Source organism: Saccopteryx leptura, chromosome 1 (genome assembly GCF_036850995.1).
Source record: "Saccopteryx leptura isolate mSacLep1 chromosome 1, mSacLep1_pri_phased_curated, whole genome shotgun sequence".
NCBI classification, from domain to species: Eukaryota; Metazoa; Chordata; class Mammalia; order Chiroptera; family Emballonuridae; genus Saccopteryx; species Saccopteryx leptura.
Window position 1 is genome coordinate 175,468,067 of NC_089503.1, and position 21,830 is coordinate 175,489,896.

Here is a 21,830-nt window from a genome sequence, read left to right on the forward strand (position 1 = left end):
TTTGGGAGCCTCCAGGAGTTCCCGCACCCCGCCTCGGGGCCCTGTCCACCAGGATGCTGGTCCCGCAGTCAGTGGACTCTCTTCCGCCTATTGTGGACCCGTCTCCCCTGTGCTGTTCCAGCCCTGACCTTCTGAATCGGGCTTTAGAATTCTCCTCCTGTTGGCCTGTCCTGATTCACCACCCTTGTGCCACTGCTCTGGGCTTCAGTTTCCCACTGTGTAATAGCAGGGGAGGCAAGGTTGGTGGTTCCCATAGCTGCCTGACCCCTAGCCATATTTCTTTGAAGGTCTAGGGCAGGGTCCAGGATCCTGAGTGTTTAGAAAGCTCTAGATGACTCACACATGCCCACAGCTCCAGGAGGCACTGGGCCGGGGATCTCTGACATTCACGCTGTTTTGAACTTTATTCCCTCATGATTGTTTCCCAGGATCCCACGTCAAATAGTGAATCACCTTGTCATTCTTTCACACTCTCTTTGGTCCCACCTGTGTCCCTCTAGCATGCCATCCTTCCCTTTATTTGCAGTTCTGTTTTTTACCAATCTGTATTTCCAATTTCTTGCCTTCTCCAGGAAGTCCCCCAGGATTTGCTTCTTGCTCGCTCATTTCCCTTTTGACACAGGGCTCCCAGCTATCCTCCAGGTGATATATTTCTCTCACACCAGAGAGAATTCCATACTGTTTTGCTCAGGAAATATAATTCCTTGGTTGTCTGATTTGTGAATTTTCTTTCCCCCATGAGAAAGAAGGTAAACTCTTGACTATCCTCCTCTCTCAGCAAAGAGCCCTGTGGGGCCAGTGAATACTTGATCTTTGATCTTTGTCCTCAAGGGGACATTGATTGCCCCTGCCTAGCACTCTCCTAGTAGTAGATTTCTAAGTTGCCCCATTATCTGATGGTTTTGTGATTCTGACCTTGATGGGGTCCCTGGCTTGAGTCGGAGTGGGACGGGGCTGAACAGGATCACCGTCTGCTGCCTGTGCCGGACCCTCGGTTTCCTTTCCTTTCGTTCTTTATTGTTGTGTAGAGCACGCTGCAACCTTTCTCCACCCCCTGCTTTGTGACACTGTGGGCTTTCTGCACCGCACCATCCCGGCTGCCTCTCTAGGCTGCACTTTTCCTACCTGCAAAGCGAGGTGGGGCAGGTACCCGCTGAAGCCCCTTTCGGCTCCTGTGCTGAAGACAAGCCCCATTTCCTGGCCTCACTGCTTTGTCCGCAGCAACAGGTGCCCCAGAGGCCGTGTGCTGGGTGCTGCTTAGAAAAGCCCCTTTCTTTGCAAAGGATATTGGTGTCAGGTTTGCCTGGGGAAGCCGCATCTGATTGTCTGAATAATTTATTCACCCTCAGCCTCCCCTCTGCCTTTCCCATCCATCCTCTGCACATTAGTGTGTGCCCAGAGTGGCAGGGGCTGGAGGAGCCAGTGACAGGGCCCTGCTCTGTGCTGTGTGCCGGGCAGCACAGAGACCATGGACAAGATATTTGGGTGACGACGGGACGGGACCTTGGCCACCATCTGCCAAGATGCCCTTTGTGTGTGTTGTCGCCTGGGATCGCTGAGTGGTTGTTAAGGGGTCGGGCCATTTGGTGTGGGCTGAAGGCCACTGCTCAGTGTTTCCTAAGCAGCAGGTCCCAAGGTGAAGGAAGAAGGAGCAATCGATTGGGAGAAAGAGTGGAGGTGACACATTTCCCGTGAGATAGTTGACATTTGGCAAAGATTACGACGAATTATTTTACTTCACCTGTGCTATATTTGCCTCCTTGGTCAGGCCAGTACAATTCTCCAGGGCCTCTGAGACTCCCTTTTAGAGTAATTGGGACACAAAGACACTGTGATATTAGAGTCTTTGAGGCACCAGGTGGTGGCAGAGTGGCAGACACTGGCTCCACCCCATCGCTGGCCTGAGCTGACACCTGCTGCATCACAAGTGGCTTAGGTCCACCTGCAGGAGCAAGGAGAAGAGAGGGGACCAGAAGCTTCTCTCTGAGGGAGCGCACCTCCTTGTCCCCCATGTGCAGCCCGGCTGGGAACCCTTCCCTCCATTGTCATCTGTCCTGCCTGCTCAATGCCCCACCTTTGTTCAGTGGTGCGGTCCTCATCCCAGCACCCAGCCTCAGAGCCCTGCATGCTCCCTGGAGAACTCTCCCTTGCCTCTCCGTCCCGTCCCATCAGTGGAGAAGCATGGCCTTGTCTATTGCTTCCGGCCTTTGCTTCCTCCTTCCAGCCACCAGCCCAGGACCCCGATTCCTCAGGCCCCGAAGGAAGCCAGAGACCACCCACCCCGTGACTAATCGCTATCACAATGTCTGAGTGGAACATGTTGCTAAGAGCACAATCTGCCCAGGCACAGCCTCTGCTTGGGCAACTCTGGCTGGGTTTCGGGGTCTATTTTGAGCCTGGGCACATTTCTCAAAATGAAGACAGCCAACTTGCAGAGGTGGGGTGGCTGCCCACGACACACTTCCTTTTTTCTCTGCCATGTCCTCTTGGCATGTTCTAGCATCTCTCCAACAGGATGGGGAGATTGGCCGGTCCCCTTTCTTCAGGATTTCCTGAAGCTGCCAGCCTGCTAATTCCCGGTCCCATCATTGGTTAATGGAACATAAGTGGCTTGTTGGTTGTGAGACTCCCAGTCACAGCTAAATCACCTGAATGTCACCTGAGCTATCCCGGCCTGTCTGCTGTCTCCTCCCTGCTGTCATGCTCTGACAATGGAGCATTGATGAGAGATGGGAAATTGAGGTGTCTTTGTAAAAGCAGTGAACAGTTCTGTTCATCCCGCCTCTTGCTGTAGTTCCATTTAGGGTCTTCCTACAGGTATTTGATGAGACCAGTGGTTCTCAAACCTCAGGGGGCACATGAATCAACATGAAATTTTCACAAAATTCAGATTAATTTCTGCCATTGGTGACTCTGGTTTGGGTGGGAGGGCTGGCCATACTCAGTTTGGACAGACAGGTTTGTTAAACAATGATATTTTACCTATATTGCTATTTTGTGCAAGACAAGGCTGTAATAACAGCTAATATTGATTGAACGTGTACTCTCTACCAAGCATGGTAATAAATCTAGCGACTCATTTAACCCCCGCAGTGTCCCATTATGCAGACCCTGTTATTATCTCTATTTTCCAGGTGAGGAGATGGAGGCACAGAAAGGCTGCCCATGGGGACACGGAGAACAAGTGGCAGAGCCAGGACTGAGCTCCTTCCAGGCAGTCTGATCTCTGAGCACGCTCCTTACCACTGTGTTCCCCTACCTCTCTGCTCTGCCACACATCCCGGGTAACTGTTTCAGCATCCTGTGCTCTGTAGGTAGATTAAAAAGAGAGAGGGAATGAATGGTATTTCTGATTTCTTAGAGTCCTAGAACTACATGTGTATCAGAGTATCTCTGATAAAAGAAACCTCAAAGATGGTTAGGTCTTCCATGTCAGGATAGAAGGCTGACCCTGTGATATAAGCAGTTGGGGCTTCCCCTGCCCCAAGAGAGTGTTGAAGGGATGCTTGTTAATGCAGCTGAACATAAAAGACAGGATAGAGTCCTTTCTTCTCAGAGGCTCCCGAAGGGTCCCTGATTTCTGTCTGTGCCCATCAGCTGTGCTCAGACATGTCTGAGGGCCGTCTGTCCTCTTGTTGGTGGCTGTAGGCATGCAATTGGAAAAGATGCATTTGGTTTTAGCTCTTAGATTCCTGTTCTCAAATACATCGACTCTTCCCACTACATCAGTGTCTGTCAAGGGCCCCGGGCCTTGGGGATGTAGGGGGAACAAACCCAGGCCTGTCCACTGGGGAAAACACCAGTAACATGAGCAGTCCCCTCCACTGTGGTGGCTGCTGTGTCCATATGTGGACATGGGACACATGTGGCTAGGACACTGGCCCCAGCCCCATCTATGCAGAGGCTCATCTATACTTTGGGGAACTGGAGGAAATGCACTAAGTGGTGAAATACAAGCACAGGGTCCTGCTTTGGCCCCTGCAGGCCAATCAGCTTGACTGGAGTGACCCAGGCGGGACTGTGGAAGTAAGACCAGGTAGGGCAGGTTTCGGGAATGAAAACCAGATAGCCATTGCCCTGTGGCCCAGATGCTTGGGGCACCTAGAGAGAGAGCCAAGACCAGGCAAGGCACAACCTGGTGTCTCCAAAGCTGGCAGGTGGGTGTGGGTGCAACCCTGGGAAATCTAGTGGGGTGTTTGTGATGTGATAGAGGCCGAAGGACCTTGGGGACCTCTTGGACCCCAAGCTCCGGAAGACAGAACCCAGGTCTGACTCGTTTTCAGCTGCTGCCCCAGCACCTATCCCCGTCCCGCACTCAGCAGGCACTCAGCACATGCGTGGCGACCGGATGTGTGGAAGAGACTGTAATGTCTCTCCTGGATAATTCCACATCCAGAGCGGTAGCTATGGAGATAGACTACAGAGTACTAGAGAGAGAGGGGTCGGACTGGATGGTGTGTGAGGGACCTTGCAGCTCTAACATTCTGCCTGGTACAAGGCATGCCATATTTGTTGAATTGAAACAAATTCTACAATGATAGAGAGGGGAGAAAAGCATCTTAACCCTAACCCATTTGTCTTTGTTATCATCCATTCTTAGCTGGGTTTCTCCTGGCTGCTTAAAGTAGTGATTATTATCCATTATCCCTCTGACACCTGCCTGTTCTGAACAGCCTGGTCTGAAATGGGGAGCCGTTTTTTCTCTACTAAGCTGTAATGCTCAGCGCTGCCACTAGAGGGCCGAGGGTTTGCGCGACGCCAGGCTTCCTCCAGTTCAAAGCTCTGGGAAGCGGGAGGGAAGGCCGGTGCCAGTCCTGAAAACTTGCTCAAGCAATGGCTGCTCAAGCAGCCCGCACACCTGAGCTGGGGACGCAGAAGTGTGGCGCGCCTGTACTAACTCGTGCAGGCTGTAGGTGAGGTCTTCGTGTGGCCAAGGAGAATAGGGCTTTCATCATTAAAGGGGGGGCTGCCTCACCACGTGGAGCAGTGAACAGTAGGACACTTCTCTCTTTATTTTTGCTGCTGGGCTTCTTTTATCATAAAGGAGCAGAAACACTCAGAAGGGCGTGAGGTCTTCACCAGGAAAAAAACTGGTAGGCTCCTTTCTATATCTCCCCTCCACCCTTTTCTTGACTGTTACCACCGCCCCTCCGCCCAGCCTCTCCTTGGTGCCTCTTGTTCTGCCCTATCCTCCTCTCTCCTGGTTCCTTTTTCAGGAGTTGCCGTGTTTGGTGTGCGGTCAATGCTGGGTGCCGCTGTGAGTACTCAGGTCCCCAAAGGTGGAAGTCCATAGAGAAGTGACACAGAAACGTAGAGCTGTGGGCTCAGCCCTGGGTGGAACCTGCACGAGGAGGCAGAGCCGACAGTGTGGGGGCGGTTCAGCCGGCTCCAGAGTCTGTGCGGTGCAGCTCGCGCCTGGATACGCGCGTGACCCAGCCTGTCTCCGAGTCTGGAGGCTAGTGAGGGTCACATGGAGCAGTCCCCGTCTGGAAGGTTCTGCCATGGCAGCATGTGACCTTGTGGCAATTGTGGCCAGTGGATATTTACATCTGTTGCTTAGGAATCTAAAGAAAAGCACACCCCAAATCCAGTTCATTTCGACCACTCCCCACCCCACCCCCAAGTGGAGGAATTTATTATTATAGTGGTTCTCTTTTCCCCACCACCCTTCCCCGAGAGCTGAGGAGGACTGAGCAGGCCAACAGGCTAAAAGCCATGGGAAGATGCAAGAGAGGAGCACAGATCATGTTTAATTCATAAATCGGATAATCTCTTGCCCTTGGCAATGTACACGATATTTTTGGCTCTATGTAGCATAGCCCTTTAGGGAAACCAGTTGTATTTAATTCTGTTCATATTTATTATTGAGGACCCATTTGTCAATCACCACGTTTGGACTTATAGGAAATATATAAGATAAAGGCCCAGTCCTCAAGGATCATAAAAGTCTAATATACATAGTAACTCTAATGTAAGGCACAGAGGTCTGGGATGGAGGTTCCAATCAAGGTCACATTGGATGAAGGCATCGTGGAGAGTGACATTTGTCTGGGCCTGGGCATTTTGACAGATGGAGAAGAGGAGAAAGATGGAAGGGGTAGTTCACATGGTTAGGATGCTTTGGGGAGAACTTGTAAGTCGTCTGGCTTGGTTTGTCCATGGAGTGTGAACATTGATTAGGGAATGTCTGGCCACCCCCTTGCCTGGGCCTGGGATCGGGACCAGGGGTTGGCAGAAGTTGGTTAAGCGGTTACTCACAGGACCTGGTTCTGTGTGCCAAGGCTGCTGCAGGAAGTTCCCATACAAAACTGAAAGCTAGGACAAGAACCAAAGCAGCGAGCTGGGTCAGAACCCCTAGGAGAAAGTGAAGCTCAAAAACTTGGCAGAACTGAGAAGAAATGAGCTATCAAGCCATGAAAAGACTTGAAGGAACCTTACCTGCATGTTGCTGAGTGGAGGAAGCCAATTGGAAAAGTCTATATACTCTATAATTCCAACTGTGACGTTTGGGAAAAGGCAAATGATGGAGACATAAAAGATCAGTGGTTGCCAGGATCTGGGGAGAGAGAGGGACAGACAGGGAGAGCATGGGGGATATTTAGGGCAGAGAACTATCCCTGGAACCCGTGACTGTGTTACCTTACGCAGGAAAAGGGACTTTGCAGATATGACTAAATTCCGGCTATTGAGATGGGGTTGGGGAATTATCTGGGCGGACCCAATATAATCACAAAGGTCCTTTTAAGAGGGAAGCAGGAGGGTCCGGGTCAGAGAAGGTGCTGTGATGGTGGAAGCAGAGTCCCGCATGGCACACTTTGTAACAGGATGGATGTGTCCCTGGACTCAGACCAAGGAAAGAGGCTAATTGGATACAGACTTCCAAGAAGTTGCACAAACTAACCAATTTGATTTTAAATACTTGGAGTTAGGCCTCTGGAGCCCAATATGTAAATTTATGTAAAATTATATGCAAATAAGCACTAGAGCCAAGTGGCCTGGCCCTGTTTTCTCAACTCAGGACAACGGCTGCCCCAATGTTTAGTTCTGTTTTGGGCTCTGTGACTCTGGGGATGTTGTTTTTGGCAAAACACACTCAGGGTGGGCAGCATTAGAAAGGACTGTTCCAATTTAAACTGACACGATAACAAAAATTCTTTTAGCAAATTGGCAGGCTGTTCACAAACTGCTTGCTAGTCACATGAGGTTTTAGAGGCCTCACAACCTCTCTTCTGGGGAGTGAGAGGTTAGGAAAAGATTTGTCAGGACCCAACTCCTGAGATGATAATGGAAGAGAAGGCTCTTCGGCTCTCTGGTGGGACCCTGTGGATGCTGCCTGAGTGCAGGCCGGGCCGCCCACAGCCTGGTTTAAGATCTGGGCTCCCGGGGCCTGGGCAAGGAGGAAGGTATGTGGCCCCTGTGTTCGGTATAGACACTGGCCTGATGGGGTCTTCTGGTGTCCCATGCACTTGTTCAGGTGCTGGTGACCTGAGGAGTGAAAGAGAGGGAGGAAGAAGAGGAACACAGAGATAGATAGAGACCACACCCACACACACACCCACACACACCCCCACCCCACCCCCCACACACACGCGGCAATACTAGTAAGCCCGAGCAAGTGTGGTGGACAGTGGCCACGGTGCTGTGGTTTATTCAGTTGGAAGTAGTGAGTTTGGATTGATGATAGAGTTAGAAAAGCAGGGAAATTAAAAACAACAATAAACAGTAAAATACATAGCTTCGGGGGGTATTTTCCAGATTACATGAATAATTCATACTTATTATAAATTTGCAAACAGCGCAAGATCAGCTATGTAGGGAAAGCCCTTGGTGACAACCTCTGTTAGGGTCCTGGTGATTACACTTTCCTGCATTGTTTTTATGGACCCCACATGCCTGTTTTCTATAAATGGAATGATATGGGTTATAGCAGACATTCCAGTTTTCAACCACTTTAAAAAGTTGTGGTTTTTGTTGTTGTTCTTTCTTAACTACTCCCTCAACCCACGGGAACTTGATTCCCACCCCATGACTGTCCCCTCCCACACTCAGGGTCACCAGAGTTAATGGCCGGGTGTACACCCTTCACGTAATTTCTTTATGGCCATATAATCATAGTCAAAAAGAAATACCTTCTGTAGGGCTTTGGTCGACAGTGTTTCTGTAGATCGTGCCTTCCTCACTGAGTAGCCGCTCCAGAAGCCCCTCCATCCTGTGCTATAGGTTTCTATTTTATTTTATTTTATTTTTTATTTTTTATAAATAAATTTTTATTTTAATGGGGTGACATCAATAAATCAGGGTACATATATTCAAAGAAAACATTTCCAGGTTATCTTGTCATTTAGTTCTGTTGCATACCCATCACCCAAAGAGATCGTCCTCCGTCACCCTCTATCCAGTTTTCTTTGTACCCCTCCCCCTCCCCCTCACCTTCTCCCTACTCCCCTCCCCCCACCCCCCGTAACCACCCCACGCCTGTCCATGTCTCTTAGTCTCATTTTTATGTCCCACCAATGTATGGAATCCTGCAGTTCTTGTTTTTTTCTGATTCACTTATTTCACTCCGCATAATGTTATCAAGATTCCACCATTCTGCTGTAAGTGATCTGATGTCATCATTTCTTCTAGCCCCATCTTCTTTATCCAGTCTTCTATTTTTTTTTTTACAGTGATTAAAAGCCTTTAAGCAAACTCTTGGCCAAAACAGCAAGAATCCATAAAAGAGTAGTGTCCTTAACATGTTCACCAAGTCCAAGTTGGCCCCATCACCATGCCAAATCCCTGAAAAATGCAACCCAACCACAGTTCAGTCTGTTAGGAGCTGTCACAGGGAGCAGGAGTCCAGGAAAAGTCCACATCCAGGAAAAGTCCTCATGGCACTGGAATTGTTGTCACCATTCTATACTTTGTAGCTCATGTCCAAGTCCCAATGACCGCTGCTTCTAGCTGGTAATGATTCAGGTAGACTGGAAAAGCCATTTGCAGCATGCGTGGATATGGAGCTTCTGTTCTCCTCTGCCTGGAGAGATGAGACTAGGTTGCTTTTCCCTAGAGCTCTGCGACTGTGGCATGGTAAAGAGAACCTTGGGATACACTAAGCTGTATCCAGGTAGATTCATAATAGAAGTTGGCAAAAGGGGGAAAGAGAGCTCTAAATTAGGAGTAGGTCCCAGCCTGAAATATGAGTGGGGCATTGAGGTAGGAGGGATAAAGGAGACACTATATATTAAACAAAGCAGCAGAAAATAGGACTATCAACACCTACAACAGAGATCTTTGAGGGAAGAATAAAAAACCTGACTATTCAGGCAAAACATAGTTAAGTGGCCCTTGTGCAAATGAAATCAGTTTACCTGCTTCTTGGAAGAAATACCCTAGGCTCGTCCACAGTGTCGTAGATGGGGCCGACGGCCCTGGGCACCTTCAGCCTTCAGTGGCAAACCCCAGCTTTCTGGGCAAGGTTAGGAAATAGGTGGCTGGAGCAGGGCTGGAAGAGACTGAACCCTCCCTTAGAAGAGCGAGGGGGAAGCCTACCTTCCAGTGTCCCTGTTTCCTCACAGCAGAAGCATGTAAGCCTGGCAGGCTTTAGCTCAATGACCTTCCTTTCCACTATTGAAGCAGGACCCAGATGGCATCCTATGAGACCGCTTTGGGGCGTTGGAGCCTTTAAGGGTGTATCCTAAAAGCTGGTAGTTCCCCTGATCTCTATTGGGCTTTTTCTGCCTCTAGGTATCTTAAAAGCCATTCTCAGAAGATCTCGCTGAGGGGTTTGAGGATCCCCATCTCCCTATATAAATCTTTTCCATATATCTGGAGCTATTTGGAAAAAGACAAAACAGTGTTATTAGCTGGATCTAATAAAGAAGGTAGTAGTTTGCAGGCTAAAAAGATTTGGTGTCTCCTGTTCATCAGCATTCAAAAGAAATGTAAAAATATTTTTTTTAAGTAAGAAGCATGATATGGTAGACCCGTAGGAGTTCCAGGATATGACTACCCCCTTTTAAATTTTTTTTTTAAATTGACCTTAAAATGTTTGCTGAGTACACTTTAATAATATCTTAACTTTAAAGATTGTAAGCATGACAAAATACAGTAAATGTTTTTGCTCCATATGCAGGAGCATTTTCAGTTTAGCCAGTTTAGGAAATCCAATAATAGAACAATGCATACAGACAATGAGCTATAACATGCTTAGCAGCCTCTCCTGTTCTGACAGAGGTTACTATAGATCCGGAATATGTATCCACTGTAATGTGGACATACGACTGTTTGCCAAATGAAGGTATATGAGTAACATGCATCTGCCAAAGTTGTCCTGGTAGGGGTCCTTGAGGGTTAACTCCAAATGAAGGGGCAGTATAGGACCCCTTGGACAGGATTTCCCAATCTGCCGTGCTGCTTCCCAAGAAAGTTGAAACTGTTTACACCGGGCTGCAGAGTTCTGGTGATGAATAGTATGAGACTGACTTGCTCGGTCTGTCATGGTTGCTCCATATAATTTTCTTTTGGGTAGCTTGCTCAACAAGGGCATTTCTAGGCCCTGGCCGGTTGGCTCAGTGGTAGAGCATTGACCTGGTGTGCAGGATTCCCGGGTTCGATTCCCAGTCAGAGCACACAGAAGAAGCGCCCATCTACTTCTCCACCCCTCCCCCTCTCCTTCCTCTCTGTCTCTCTCTTCCCCTCCTGCAGCCAATGCTCCACCAGAGCAAAGCCACCCCGGGCACTAAGGATGGCCCCATGGCCTCTGCCTCAGGCGCTAGAATGGCTCTGGTTGCAACAGAGCAATACCCCAGATGGGCAGAGCATTTCCCCCTGGTAGGCATGCCAGGCGGATCCCGGTCAGGCGCATGCGGGAGTCTGTCTGACTGCCTCCCCATTTCCATCTTCAGAAAAATACAAAAAATAGATAAATAAAAGAAAAAATACAACAACAACAACGAAAAAAAAAAAAAAAAAAAAAAAAGAAAGGAAAAAAAAAGGGCATTGCCTTGTGCTAAAGCTCCAGGGAGCATGGAGTGAGCTTGAGTATGTCCTATGAAACATGGAGCTCTATGTTGACATATAAGTCTTGGAAGAAGGAGGAACTGCTGAAATGGTTCATCAGCATTTGTCCCTAAGACAGCAGTCTTTATAGTGGAAACACCATAAGTAAATATTTGCTGTCTGTCTATAGATTAAAGGGGGAATATGGCAAATGCTGAAAAGCCATGATCTTTGTGACCCTCCCCTCCCCCAACCCCCTCCCTCTCTTCCCCCCACCCTGTAACCCCAACACTGTTGTCCATGTCTCTGAGTCTCATCTTTGTTTCACCTATGTATGGAATCATATAGTTCTTAGTTTTTTCTGATTTACTTCTTTCGCTCAGTATAATGTTATCAAGGCCCATCCATGTTGTTGTAAAAGATCCTATGTCATCATTTCTTATGGCTGAGTAGTATTCCATAGTATATATATACCAAAGCTTTTTAATCCACTTGTCCTCTGATGGACACTTGGGCTGTTTCCAGATCTTTGCTATTGTGAACAATGCTGCCATAAACATGGGGGTGCATTTCTTCTTTTCAAACAGTGCTATGGTGTTCTTGGGGTATATTCCTAACAGTGGTATATCTGGGTCAAAAGACAGTTCGATTTTTAATTTCTTGAGGAATCTCCATACTGTTTTCCACAGTGGCTGCACCAGTCTGCATTCCCACCAGCAGTGCAGGAGGGTTCCCTTTTCTCCACATCCTCGCCAGCACTTATTCTGTGTTGTTTTATTGGTGAGCGCCATTCTGACTAGTGTGAGGTGATATCTCATTGTGGTTTTAATTTGCATTTCTCTAATCATTAGTGATGTTGAACATTTTTTCATATGCCTATTGGCCATCTGTGTGTCCTCTTTGGAGAAGTGTCTATTCATTTCTTTTGCCCATTTTTAGATTGGATTGTTTGTCTTCCTGGTATTAAGTTTTACAAGTTCTTTATAAATTTTGGTTATTAACCCCTTATCAGACGCAATGTCAAATATATTCTCCCATTGTGTAGTTTGTCTTTTTATTCTGTTCTTATTGTCTTTAGCTGTGCAGAAGCTTTTTAGTTTGATAAAGTCCCATTTGTTTATCCTGTCTTTTATTTCACTTGCCTGTGGAGACAAATCAGCAAATATATTGCTGCGAGAGATGTCAGAGAGCTTACTGCCTATGTTTTCTTCTAAGATGCTTATGGTTTCACAGCTTACATTTAAGTCTTTTATCCATTTTGAGTTTATTTTTGTGAGTGGTGTAAGTTGGTGGTCTAGTTTCATTTTTTTGCAGGTAGCTGTCCAATTTTCCCAACACCATTTGTTGAAGAGGCTGTCTTTACTCCATTGTATTTTCTTACCTCCTTTGTCAAATATCAGTTGTCCATAGAGCTGTGGGTTTATTTCTGGGTTCTCTGTTCTGTTCCATTGATCTATGTGCCTGTTCTTATGCCAGTACCATGCCGTTTTGAGTACAATGGCCTTATAATATAACTTGATATCTGGAAGTGTGATCCCTCCCGCTTTATTCTTCCTTTTCAAAATTGCTGAGGCTATTCGTGTTCTCTTTTGGTTCCATATAAATTTTTGGAATATGTGTTCTATATCTTTGAAGTAAGTCATTGGTATTTTAATCGGTATTGCATTGAATTTATAAATTGCTTTGGATAATATAGACATTTTAATGATGTTTATTCTTCCTAACCATGAGCAAGGTATATGCCTCCACTTATTCGTATCTTCCCTGATTTCTTTTATCAATGTTTTATAATTTTCCGAATACAAGTCTTTAATCTCCTTGGTTAGATTTATTCCTAGGTACTTTATTTTTTTGGTTGTAATGGTAAAGGGGATTGATTCCTTGATTTCTCTTTTTGACAGTTCATTATTAGTGTATAAAAATGCCTCTGATTTCTGAGTATTGATTTTATATCCTGCCACCTTGCTGAATTCATTTATCAGGTCTAGTAGTTTTTTGACTGAGACTTTAGGGTTTTCTATATACAATATCATATCATCTGCAAATAATGATAGTTTTACTTCTTTTCCAGTTAGGATGTCTTTTATTTCTTTTTCTTGTCTGATTGCTGTGGGTACTTTATTTTTTAATAAAGAGGATCTTCTACATGCTGATTTTCTTTCTATTCAGTCATAAGCTAGGAGTGGCCTCTGTAGACACTTATTTTAGCCATTGTCTGAAACCTGCTTCTGAAACCAGGACCAGAAGATGTCTTGCAAACTTTAATTGGTTGTATCCCATTACTGCCTACATCTTGTCACTTCCTATTGTTTCTTAGGGGCACACTTTGCAAACAGTTCAACCTGGAGAATTCATTAGGAAGCCATATTGCTCACAGCCAGGTATTCTAAAGCAGCATTACTGAGAACTACAAAAAACAAACCCAAATAAACCAAAAGACCCTTTGCTGAGCGACTAGAGACACTAGTAACCAGCAGTGCTTGCTTTGTAATTTTTTCAGGCCAAAATAATTTCCTTCTCTTGGTGCAGAATGTTGAGGACTTGGTCCATCATCTGTTCACATGGTGACATGCCTCCACATTTATTTAATTTTTAGGACAAGTACTGTGGCCCAACCTTCAGATCTCTTGCAGGCTTTTGTATCAGTTCGGGTCCCAACAGATGGCGCATTCACGAGGGGTGATGGGGAGAGCTTCATGGAAGGACTATTCACCAAGGAGAGGCAGCATCTAGCGGACGGGGAAGGTGTTACCAGTGTAGGTGTGAAGGGGCAGGGGAGGGGCAGTCCCGGAACTTCATGCGAGGGATGAATGAGGGATCCCCAGATAGGAGCTGTGGCCTCATATGGAGGAGAGAGGCACTGCCAAGCCACCATCCAGCAGGAAGGCGAGTAAGTAACCTACGAGGACCCTGCAGTCTTCTGCTCGTGCCTCCTATGGGCCTAACAACAATGGAAGCCAGAGGGCAAAGAGACAGCAGGGTGGAGAGGGGTCTGAACGGGTCACTGGAGACTGTTCAGCACAGCTAACCTTTGGGCAGAAGCAAAGTGGACATCCAGGCAGGAGGGAGAAGCCTGGTTAGACTCCTCAATTTTCACAACTCATTGTCAACGTCACTGTTGGCCCATTGGGCCTCCAAGCTGTAAGGAGCCATTGCTACCGAGCAAGACTGTGGTCTAGGTCTTTGCTGAAGAAGCTCAGCTGCACTTGCTTGCTCTCCATTGTGAAATGTCAGCTTGGGGGATATATCAGTGGAAGATTATTTGAAGGACTTTCAAAACCAGGACCGTAGTGTCTTGTCTCGCCTCCCCTGGAGAGTGTTTTTATTGGGTCCCACTTTGTGTTGAATTCTCAGCCTTGACTGAGGGATGTTGCAATAAAAATCCATACCTATCGCTGTGTCAGCTGTGTTGTGTGTGTGTGCCCCACTGGAGTTAGAGTATGTGCAGTAAATGGCTTTTAGATGTGAGTGTTGGGGGTAGTTTGTTTCCCTCTAGGAACTAGTATGCTTTTTCTTTATGGATATTAAGAACTATGTAGCTGATTTCTCTGTCCACTTTAGCTTCTGGGCAACTCACACTTTTCAAGCCGACTAACTTGGCTCTTTGGTGTGTGTGTGTATGTGTGTGTGTGTGTGTGTTTCCTTCTCTAAATTTTTACATTTTTTTACTGAATCTAATTTTTATTCTTAAATATTTTTCACTATGTTATATATTTCTGGTATACCACCTGAAGTAAATGCTTTTATAAGGCAGAGCATCCTCACACACCCCTGATTACGGGTAAGTTCAGTTGGTTAATTAGTGGATCTGGAGGTGACAGGTCTGGACAGAGGTTCTGAATCTTGAGACCTGCTGTGTGATAGTGGGCACGTGACTCAGAGCTGCGGCACTGCATGCGGTATTCCGCCTGGGCTCCATCTTGGGTGTGGGGATGGTTTGTTGTTAGGCATGCACATTCCCACCTAGAAGGACAGTGTGGCATAGGGGAAGCATGTCTCCCACTTTGTCTGCAAGAAGATCAGACAAAAGTGGGTGGTTGTGATCCACTCATGACATATTTATGAAAATATTGTGAGAAGTTTAAAATATATCATATTTGTCCATGTAATCATTTAACATTTATTGCAAACACTAGGCCACGGATACAAAGATGGCTAAACTCATTCATTTATTCATTCTCGCAATAGGTATTTACTGAGCAACTATTGTGTACCTGGCCCTGACCCAGATGCTAGGGATGTGGCAGTGACCGGAACAAAGTGCCTCTTCTGGAGCGTAGCATCCTAACCCCAGAGGCGCTCATAACCTAGCAGGGTTCTTTGTGTCTCAGGGGCAAGGAAGGAATTCTTAACACTTTAAAAAGTATAAAACATGGCCCTGGCCGGTTGGCTCAGCGGTAGAGCGTCGGCCTGGCATGCGGGGGACCCGGGTTTGATTCCCAGCCAGGGCACATAGGAGAAGCGCCCATTTGCTTCTCCACCCCCCACCCCCTCCTTCCTCTCTGTCTCTCTCTTCCCCTCCTGCAGCCAAGGCTCCATTGGAGCAAAGATGGCCCGAGCGCTGGGGATGGCTCTTTGGCCTCTGCCCCAGGCGCTAGAGTGGCTCTGGTCGTGGCAGAGCGACACCCCGGAGGAGCAGAGCATCGCCCCCTGGTGGGCAGAGCGTCGCCCCTGGTGGGCGTGCCGGGTGGATCCCGGTTGGGCGCATGCGGGAGTCTGTCTGACTGTCTCTCCCCGTTTCCATCTTCAGAAAAATACAAAAAAAAAAAAAAAGTATAAAACATAAGGCAAAAATGGATGATTTCCATTCAACAAAGGATACTACAGCTAGAGCTAATTAACGGGATAGACGAGAGGAAGTGTTGAATGTGTCTGAAACTGAAGGGGGACTCACATCTATGATACACCAGCAACCAATGCAGATCAGAAAAGATCAAGGTAGTGATCCCATAGGAAAGTGGGCAGAGCAGCCAAGCAGGCAGTTTACAGGAAAGGAAACCCTAAAGACTAACCATTATATGAAGAGACGCTCTAGCAGTTAGAGTCTAACTGGAGACATGCAGGTTAAAACAACAAAGAGATCACTTCAAATCTATTAGGCTGTGAAAACTAGGAGCTGGATGCTGCCAAGTGTTGGCAGGATGTGGGGGTGCAGTTGAGGGGTACTTGGTTCAATGAAAAAATCCATACACCTCATGACGTGGCAGTTCCATGCTTAGGTACAAATCCCCCCGAGATTGCACACCAATCCCTAAGGGAACCTGCTTGGGGATTTTCTAGAATTATTTGAGGTGCAAAGGTAAAATCAGTCTGTCTCTCATTGGATAGACAAAATATAGTGGGCACACTTGGCCAGGCTGCTAAGTACAAAAGGTAAAAGAAGGAGGTACGAGTTAGGTAGATTAAAATGATATGCACACAGACATACCCATGCTTTGTAAGAATGCAACCAGGAAAGGCACACATTAAACATATCAAACATAAACCAGCAACCACCTAGGATGGAGGGGAAGGGCCAGTGGCATTGCAGGCCTGGGAGCTAGAGGAGGCACTTGCTTACCCAAAGGAGCAGAGGACATTGGGACCAGGAGGAATGATTCCAAGAGCTGGTGTGGGTCTGAAGGCCAAGACTCCAGAGGATGTCTGGGGGATTCCAAACCATTTGAGCCAGACATTGCTCCTGAAATCTCGTGTTTGAGAACTGAGGATGCCAGAGCAAGCACATGCTTGTGGGAGGAAGTGGAGCCTGAGGCTGGAACAGTGACGGGAACAGCAGGCTCTGAGGTTCCCAACTTGCTTGAAGTGGCAGCTGTGTGTTCAGTGGGCCGGCTGAGTTGGGGACGGGTGGGGCAGGGGGCTGTGGCCTGGAGGGGACTAGGAAGGTCACAGAGGGCTGTCGGCTGCCATGCTCTCCGCTGCCCTCTCTCATAGCTTGTATTCTTCAGAGTGCCTGTCCCCCCTGCCCCCACATCTCAGCAAAGTGTGTGGGCCTTCTCGCCCCCTCCTCTCTGGATTTGACCCTGACCAGGACGGCTGCTAGCTGGAGTCTGTGGCGCTCCCCTGGGTGGCAGCAGGAGCTGGCTGGACCTGTCCCCTTCTCCCACTCTCCTGGCTTCTGTCCCAGAAGTGCGCGGCTCTGGGGTGTCTTTGTTTTTCTTTAACTAGAAGAGGACCAGCGAAGCAGTGTCAGGACCAGCTGCGTCTGCAAATTCCGGCAGAGACAATGGTACAGGAGCTGTACCCTGTGTTCCCCAATTTGTACTCATCATTCAGGTCTGGGGACTGATATGATCTAATCCTGGGGCCTCTGGGGCCTCCCTTCCCAGCTCACCTGCCAATTCCAGCCTCCTTCTAGCATCATTGCTGTGTCTCCCACCTGTGACAGGATGCCCGCTGCAGCCACATGGTGCTCCTGTCCATGGTTCCTACCCACTTCCTCCTGCCCCACTCCCCTGTACAGTGCCCGCATTCTTCTGGAGTATGTGATGCCAAAGACAGCTGAGGGCAGGGAGGCTGGGCAGGTGAGGCCCAGACATCTGCACGATGCTAGTAAGTACAGTACCAACAGGAATAATTATTATCGTGACTTACATCATACCTAGTGCCTTACGATCATGATTTCATTTCATCCTCATTGCAATGACACATGAGGCCTTGGATTGACTCCTGGCATCAGAGTAGTGATCTTGGACAAATAATTGAACGATGTTTGGCCTCAGTTTCTTCATCTCTAAAATGGGGGTAGCGATAGGACCTACCTCATGGTGTGTCAAACCATCAAAAGCAAGCGCAGTATGAAGCCCAGTGCCCGACACAGTGAGCATGTGGTGATATGAGGTGGCTGTTATTGTCATCATTGAAATGATCTGTGTACCTGCTTGTCTCCCCCTCTGGCCCAGGATGCTGCTGAGGACAGGAGCTGTGTCTTGTTGGGTCTTTGTCTCTGCAGGACCTCGCCCAGTGCCTGTGTGTAGTAGATGCTCACTGAAGTTGAATGATTGTCCTGTAGTGAGTGGTTACCATGTGGAGGCGGGGATGCTGAGAGTCTTTATCCTCGTTGTGTGCCTGCCCAGCTCCACTTGCAGGAAACACTCTGAAGGACCTGTTTTCTCATGGAACTCAGAAGCAGAGGCTATACTTGTGGGCTGAGCTGAGGGGGCCGGAGTCACCTGTTCTCCTACTTGTTCAGCAGCTCGGAATCCCCAGGGACTCCTCTACCTTTCGCTCCAGACCCACCTCTCAGCTCTTATACAGGGACATGGGCACAGGTCAGAACCGGGCCTGGGAGCTGTATAGGTATGTCTTCAGTTATAGCTGGACTTCCCCCATGGGTTCCTAGTCTCTTTGGGGAGCTTATAGGACTAGGTGGTTCACCAACAGTAAGGGGTTCTAAAGCCACCCAGGGACTCATTTTCAGTTGATTAGATCAAAACACGGTAAGTTGTCTTTATAGTTGGATAAATAATAGGCGAAAGGTTTGCTGATGCCTGGCTCGTGGGACCCAGGCATGGCAAGCTCCGGGCTCTGCCCTGGGTCCTGTTCACTTTGCGTTTATATCAGGATGAATGTGAGTATGGATACTGAGAACATTATGCTCATTAGGATTTGTAGTCAGGGGATAGATAATTTCTCATCAGGCTGGACCAATGGACCAATCTGAATAGGGAAGAATTAAGGGGCTAAAAGTCAGTTTCTGCTCTTAGGTCCCCAAATCTAACAATGTGTATTGCAGAATAAAGTGGATTGGGTTTAACTCAAGCACATAAAGAAAGACCCAGGGCTTTTAGGCAATGCAAGGCCAATATGAAGCCAGGGATGTGATGTGGTCCTCAAAGAGCTAATGCTATTGGGTTGCATTAACAGAGGCATAGGTTACAGAATACAGGAGGTGATTGATACTTTTACTCTGTGCAGGCTGACCTCACCTTGAATGTGGTGTTAAGTTCTGACAGTTAATACATATTTTAGTACAGACATTTACCTGTAATGTCAATGGAGGGCTATTAGGATGATGAGGCAACTTGGTGCCAGTTTATATAAATAAAGGCTGGAGAGATTTAACTCAAAGAAGAACGATTAGCTGGGTTCCTTCCATGTGAGTGATTTGAGCTATTGTGTGGGCCTCTAAAGTAGTGTTGCCCAATTAAACTTTCTGTGATGATGAAAGTGTCTTATATCTGTGCTAATAGCTGCTAGACAGGTGTGGTTTTGAGCAATTGAACTGTGGGAACTGAATTTTAAATTTAATTTTAACTAATTAAAATTAAAATTTTTTAGCCAAATGTGACCACCATATTGGATAGTGCAGCTCTAAGGGCAAATAAAAGAATAGACCAGGATTGGCAATTTCTTTCTGTAAAAGGCAAGATAGCAACTATTTGGGGCTTTGTGGTGTCTGTTGTAACTGCTCACCTTTGCCCTTGTAGTATGAAAGTATACAGGAACAGTATATAAAAGAATGGATGTGTTTGTGTTATAGTCCTGGCCACCTGGTTCAGTGGTAGAGCATCAGCCCAGCGTATGGATGTCCTGAGTTCAATTCCTAGCCAGGGCACACAGGAGAACCGCCTATTTGCTTCTCCACCCTTCCCCCCTCACTTCTCTCTCTCTCTCTCTCTCTCTCTCTTTCTCTTCTTCTCCTGTAGCCATGGCTCGGTTGGTTTGAGCAAGCGGCCCTGGGTGCTGAGAATGGGTTCATAGAGCCTCCACCTCAGGCACTAAAAATAGTTTGGTTGTGAGCATGGCCCTAGATGGGCAGAGCATTGGCCCCAGACGGGGGTTGCCAGGTGGATCCCAGTCAGGGCACATGCGAGAATTTGTCTATCTCCCCTTTTCTCACTTGGTAAAGAAGAAAAAGAAAAGAAAAAGAAAAAAAAGAAAGAATGTGTCCATGTTCTGATAAAATTTTATGGAAGCTGAACTTTGAATATAATTTTTACATGTTACAAAATATTCTTATTTTGATTTTCTCAATTATTTTAAAAGTGTAAAAGCCATTATTGCTCATAGTTTGTACAAAAATGTGTGGCAGGCTGGATTTGGCCTGCAGGCTGTGGTTTGCTGACCCTGGCTTGGACTGTGGATGGGATCCTCGGGGATTCATGTAAATTTGATACAGGAAGACAATGAGTAATTAGAGGTAACCAGGAATGGAATAAGCATCCTCAGTCAGTGACGAGTTTCTTGTTACTAAAGGGCTCAAGTACAGGCTGGATAATTAAGTGCCTGGCAAGTGGTGATAGGGGATTGTGTCTATTGAATACACATTATGCTAGAATTTTCTCCTAATTCTGCAGGAGAATTGAAATCAGGATGACATGTGATTGCTTTGAAATTAGACCCGCTTTGTAGAGAGAAGTTTTTTTAACTCATGTGGCGCTTACTCTCAGCCCTGTGTTGCTGGGACAGGGACATTCAGGGGTGGTAGGCTGACTTCACTGCTTTGGCGATTCTGTCCAAGAGTTCAGACCCCTGGGTTGTACAGTCATGGGGAGTCATTATCTCCACTGGCCAAATGCCACCTTGTTCTGAGTCACCCTTCTGGGGAGAAGGTGGCCAGAGTCAGGGAGCATCACTTCTAGTTATTTCTTTCTGTGGCTATACCACGCCTCGTTCTGTAACTGGAGAAGGTCACCTCCAGCATTCTCCCCTCCAGACAAGTGGGGAAACTGTTGCTCTCCGGGAGCTATGAGTCTCTGTCTAGAATGAATTTACCTCTCTGGACCATGCTGTGAAGTCTTGACTGTCCAGAACTTGGTGGTCCAGCCGGTGGCAGGTGGAGATGGGGTTATTTCTATTTCCGTCAACTCTGTTGTCTTGTTGTATTTTCCTCCTTATTTGCCTGACTTCTGTTCCTTTTACTTCTAATCAGCATCTCTGCCAAAATAAACAACAATAGAAATCAACAGCGTCCTCCTTAATGAGGAGCTGAAAGTGTGTTTTCTGTGCCCTTACCCTACCCGCACCCTGCGCTCACCATCGTGTTGGGAAAGCACAGAACGCTTACAAAACTTTATTTGGGGGATTTAAAAAGCTGAGCTATATCTAACATACAACATCGTGTAAGTTTAAGGTGATACATTGCATTGCAATTGGCTGCCACTGTAGCATTAGCTAACACCTCTGGGCCATCCCATAATTATCATTTCTTCTAGCATCGGGAACAATTAAAAAATACTCGTTTAATTGTTATTATGATACAGTTTTGTTGTCTAGAATCGCTGTACTGGGTATTAGATTCCAGGACTTACTTATCTACTAGTTGTAAGACCCTTTCCTGTTTGCGATTTTTTAGGTAAACACAGCGGTAGAAGGGTGTAATCCACCCCAGTGCCCATCACCAGCTTGGGCAGCGACGGACTTCTGGCCGGTCTTGTGTCATCGATGCCCTTTTGCTTTCTCCCCTCTTACTTTGAAGCAAATCTCCAGGTAGCTTTTGACATGTCATATTGACTCACCTTTGCATAAATGTCTCCATTCCATGTATTTCGTTTCAGATCATTGCCTTTGACGAGTTAAGAACGGATTTTAAGAGCCCCATTGACCAGTGCAACCCTGTTCATGCAGTAAGTAGAGGGTGTTGGTGGTGGTGGGAAGGGTGGTGTCACCACAGGTGACCTAGGGCCTGGGAAGGAGGGCGAGCTTTCGATGAGTGGCATGCATAAAGAACATTCTTGGCCCTAATTGGACCTCCTGGCTCAAGGCTGTTGAGGAGACTTTTTGTTCTTGAGGCTACAAGTCGAGTATGGAGGTCCTGATAATGCAGATGGGAAAGGTCTGCTGTGCTCTGGCTGTTGTGACTTCAAGGCTTTGTGTTAGTGTGTTTTGGTTACTTGTCCTTGAACAAG

General features: G+C 47.1%; 1 protein-coding gene across 3 annotated transcripts in view; it reads left to right on the forward strand.

Moving 5' to 3' along the window:
• The window catches only part of CNIH3 (cornichon family AMPA receptor auxiliary protein 3), a 127,240-nt gene that overhangs the window by 62,223 nt on the left and 43,187 nt on the right, over positions 1-21,830 (forward strand). For all 3 annotated transcript variants that reach the window (XM_066381067.1, XM_066381085.1, XM_066381076.1), the window contains exon 2: positions 21,480-21,548. In XM_066381067.1, coding sequence (XP_066237164.1) covers positions 21,480-21,548 — 69 coding nt within the window. The remainder of the gene's footprint in view (positions 1-21,479; positions 21,549-21,830) is intronic.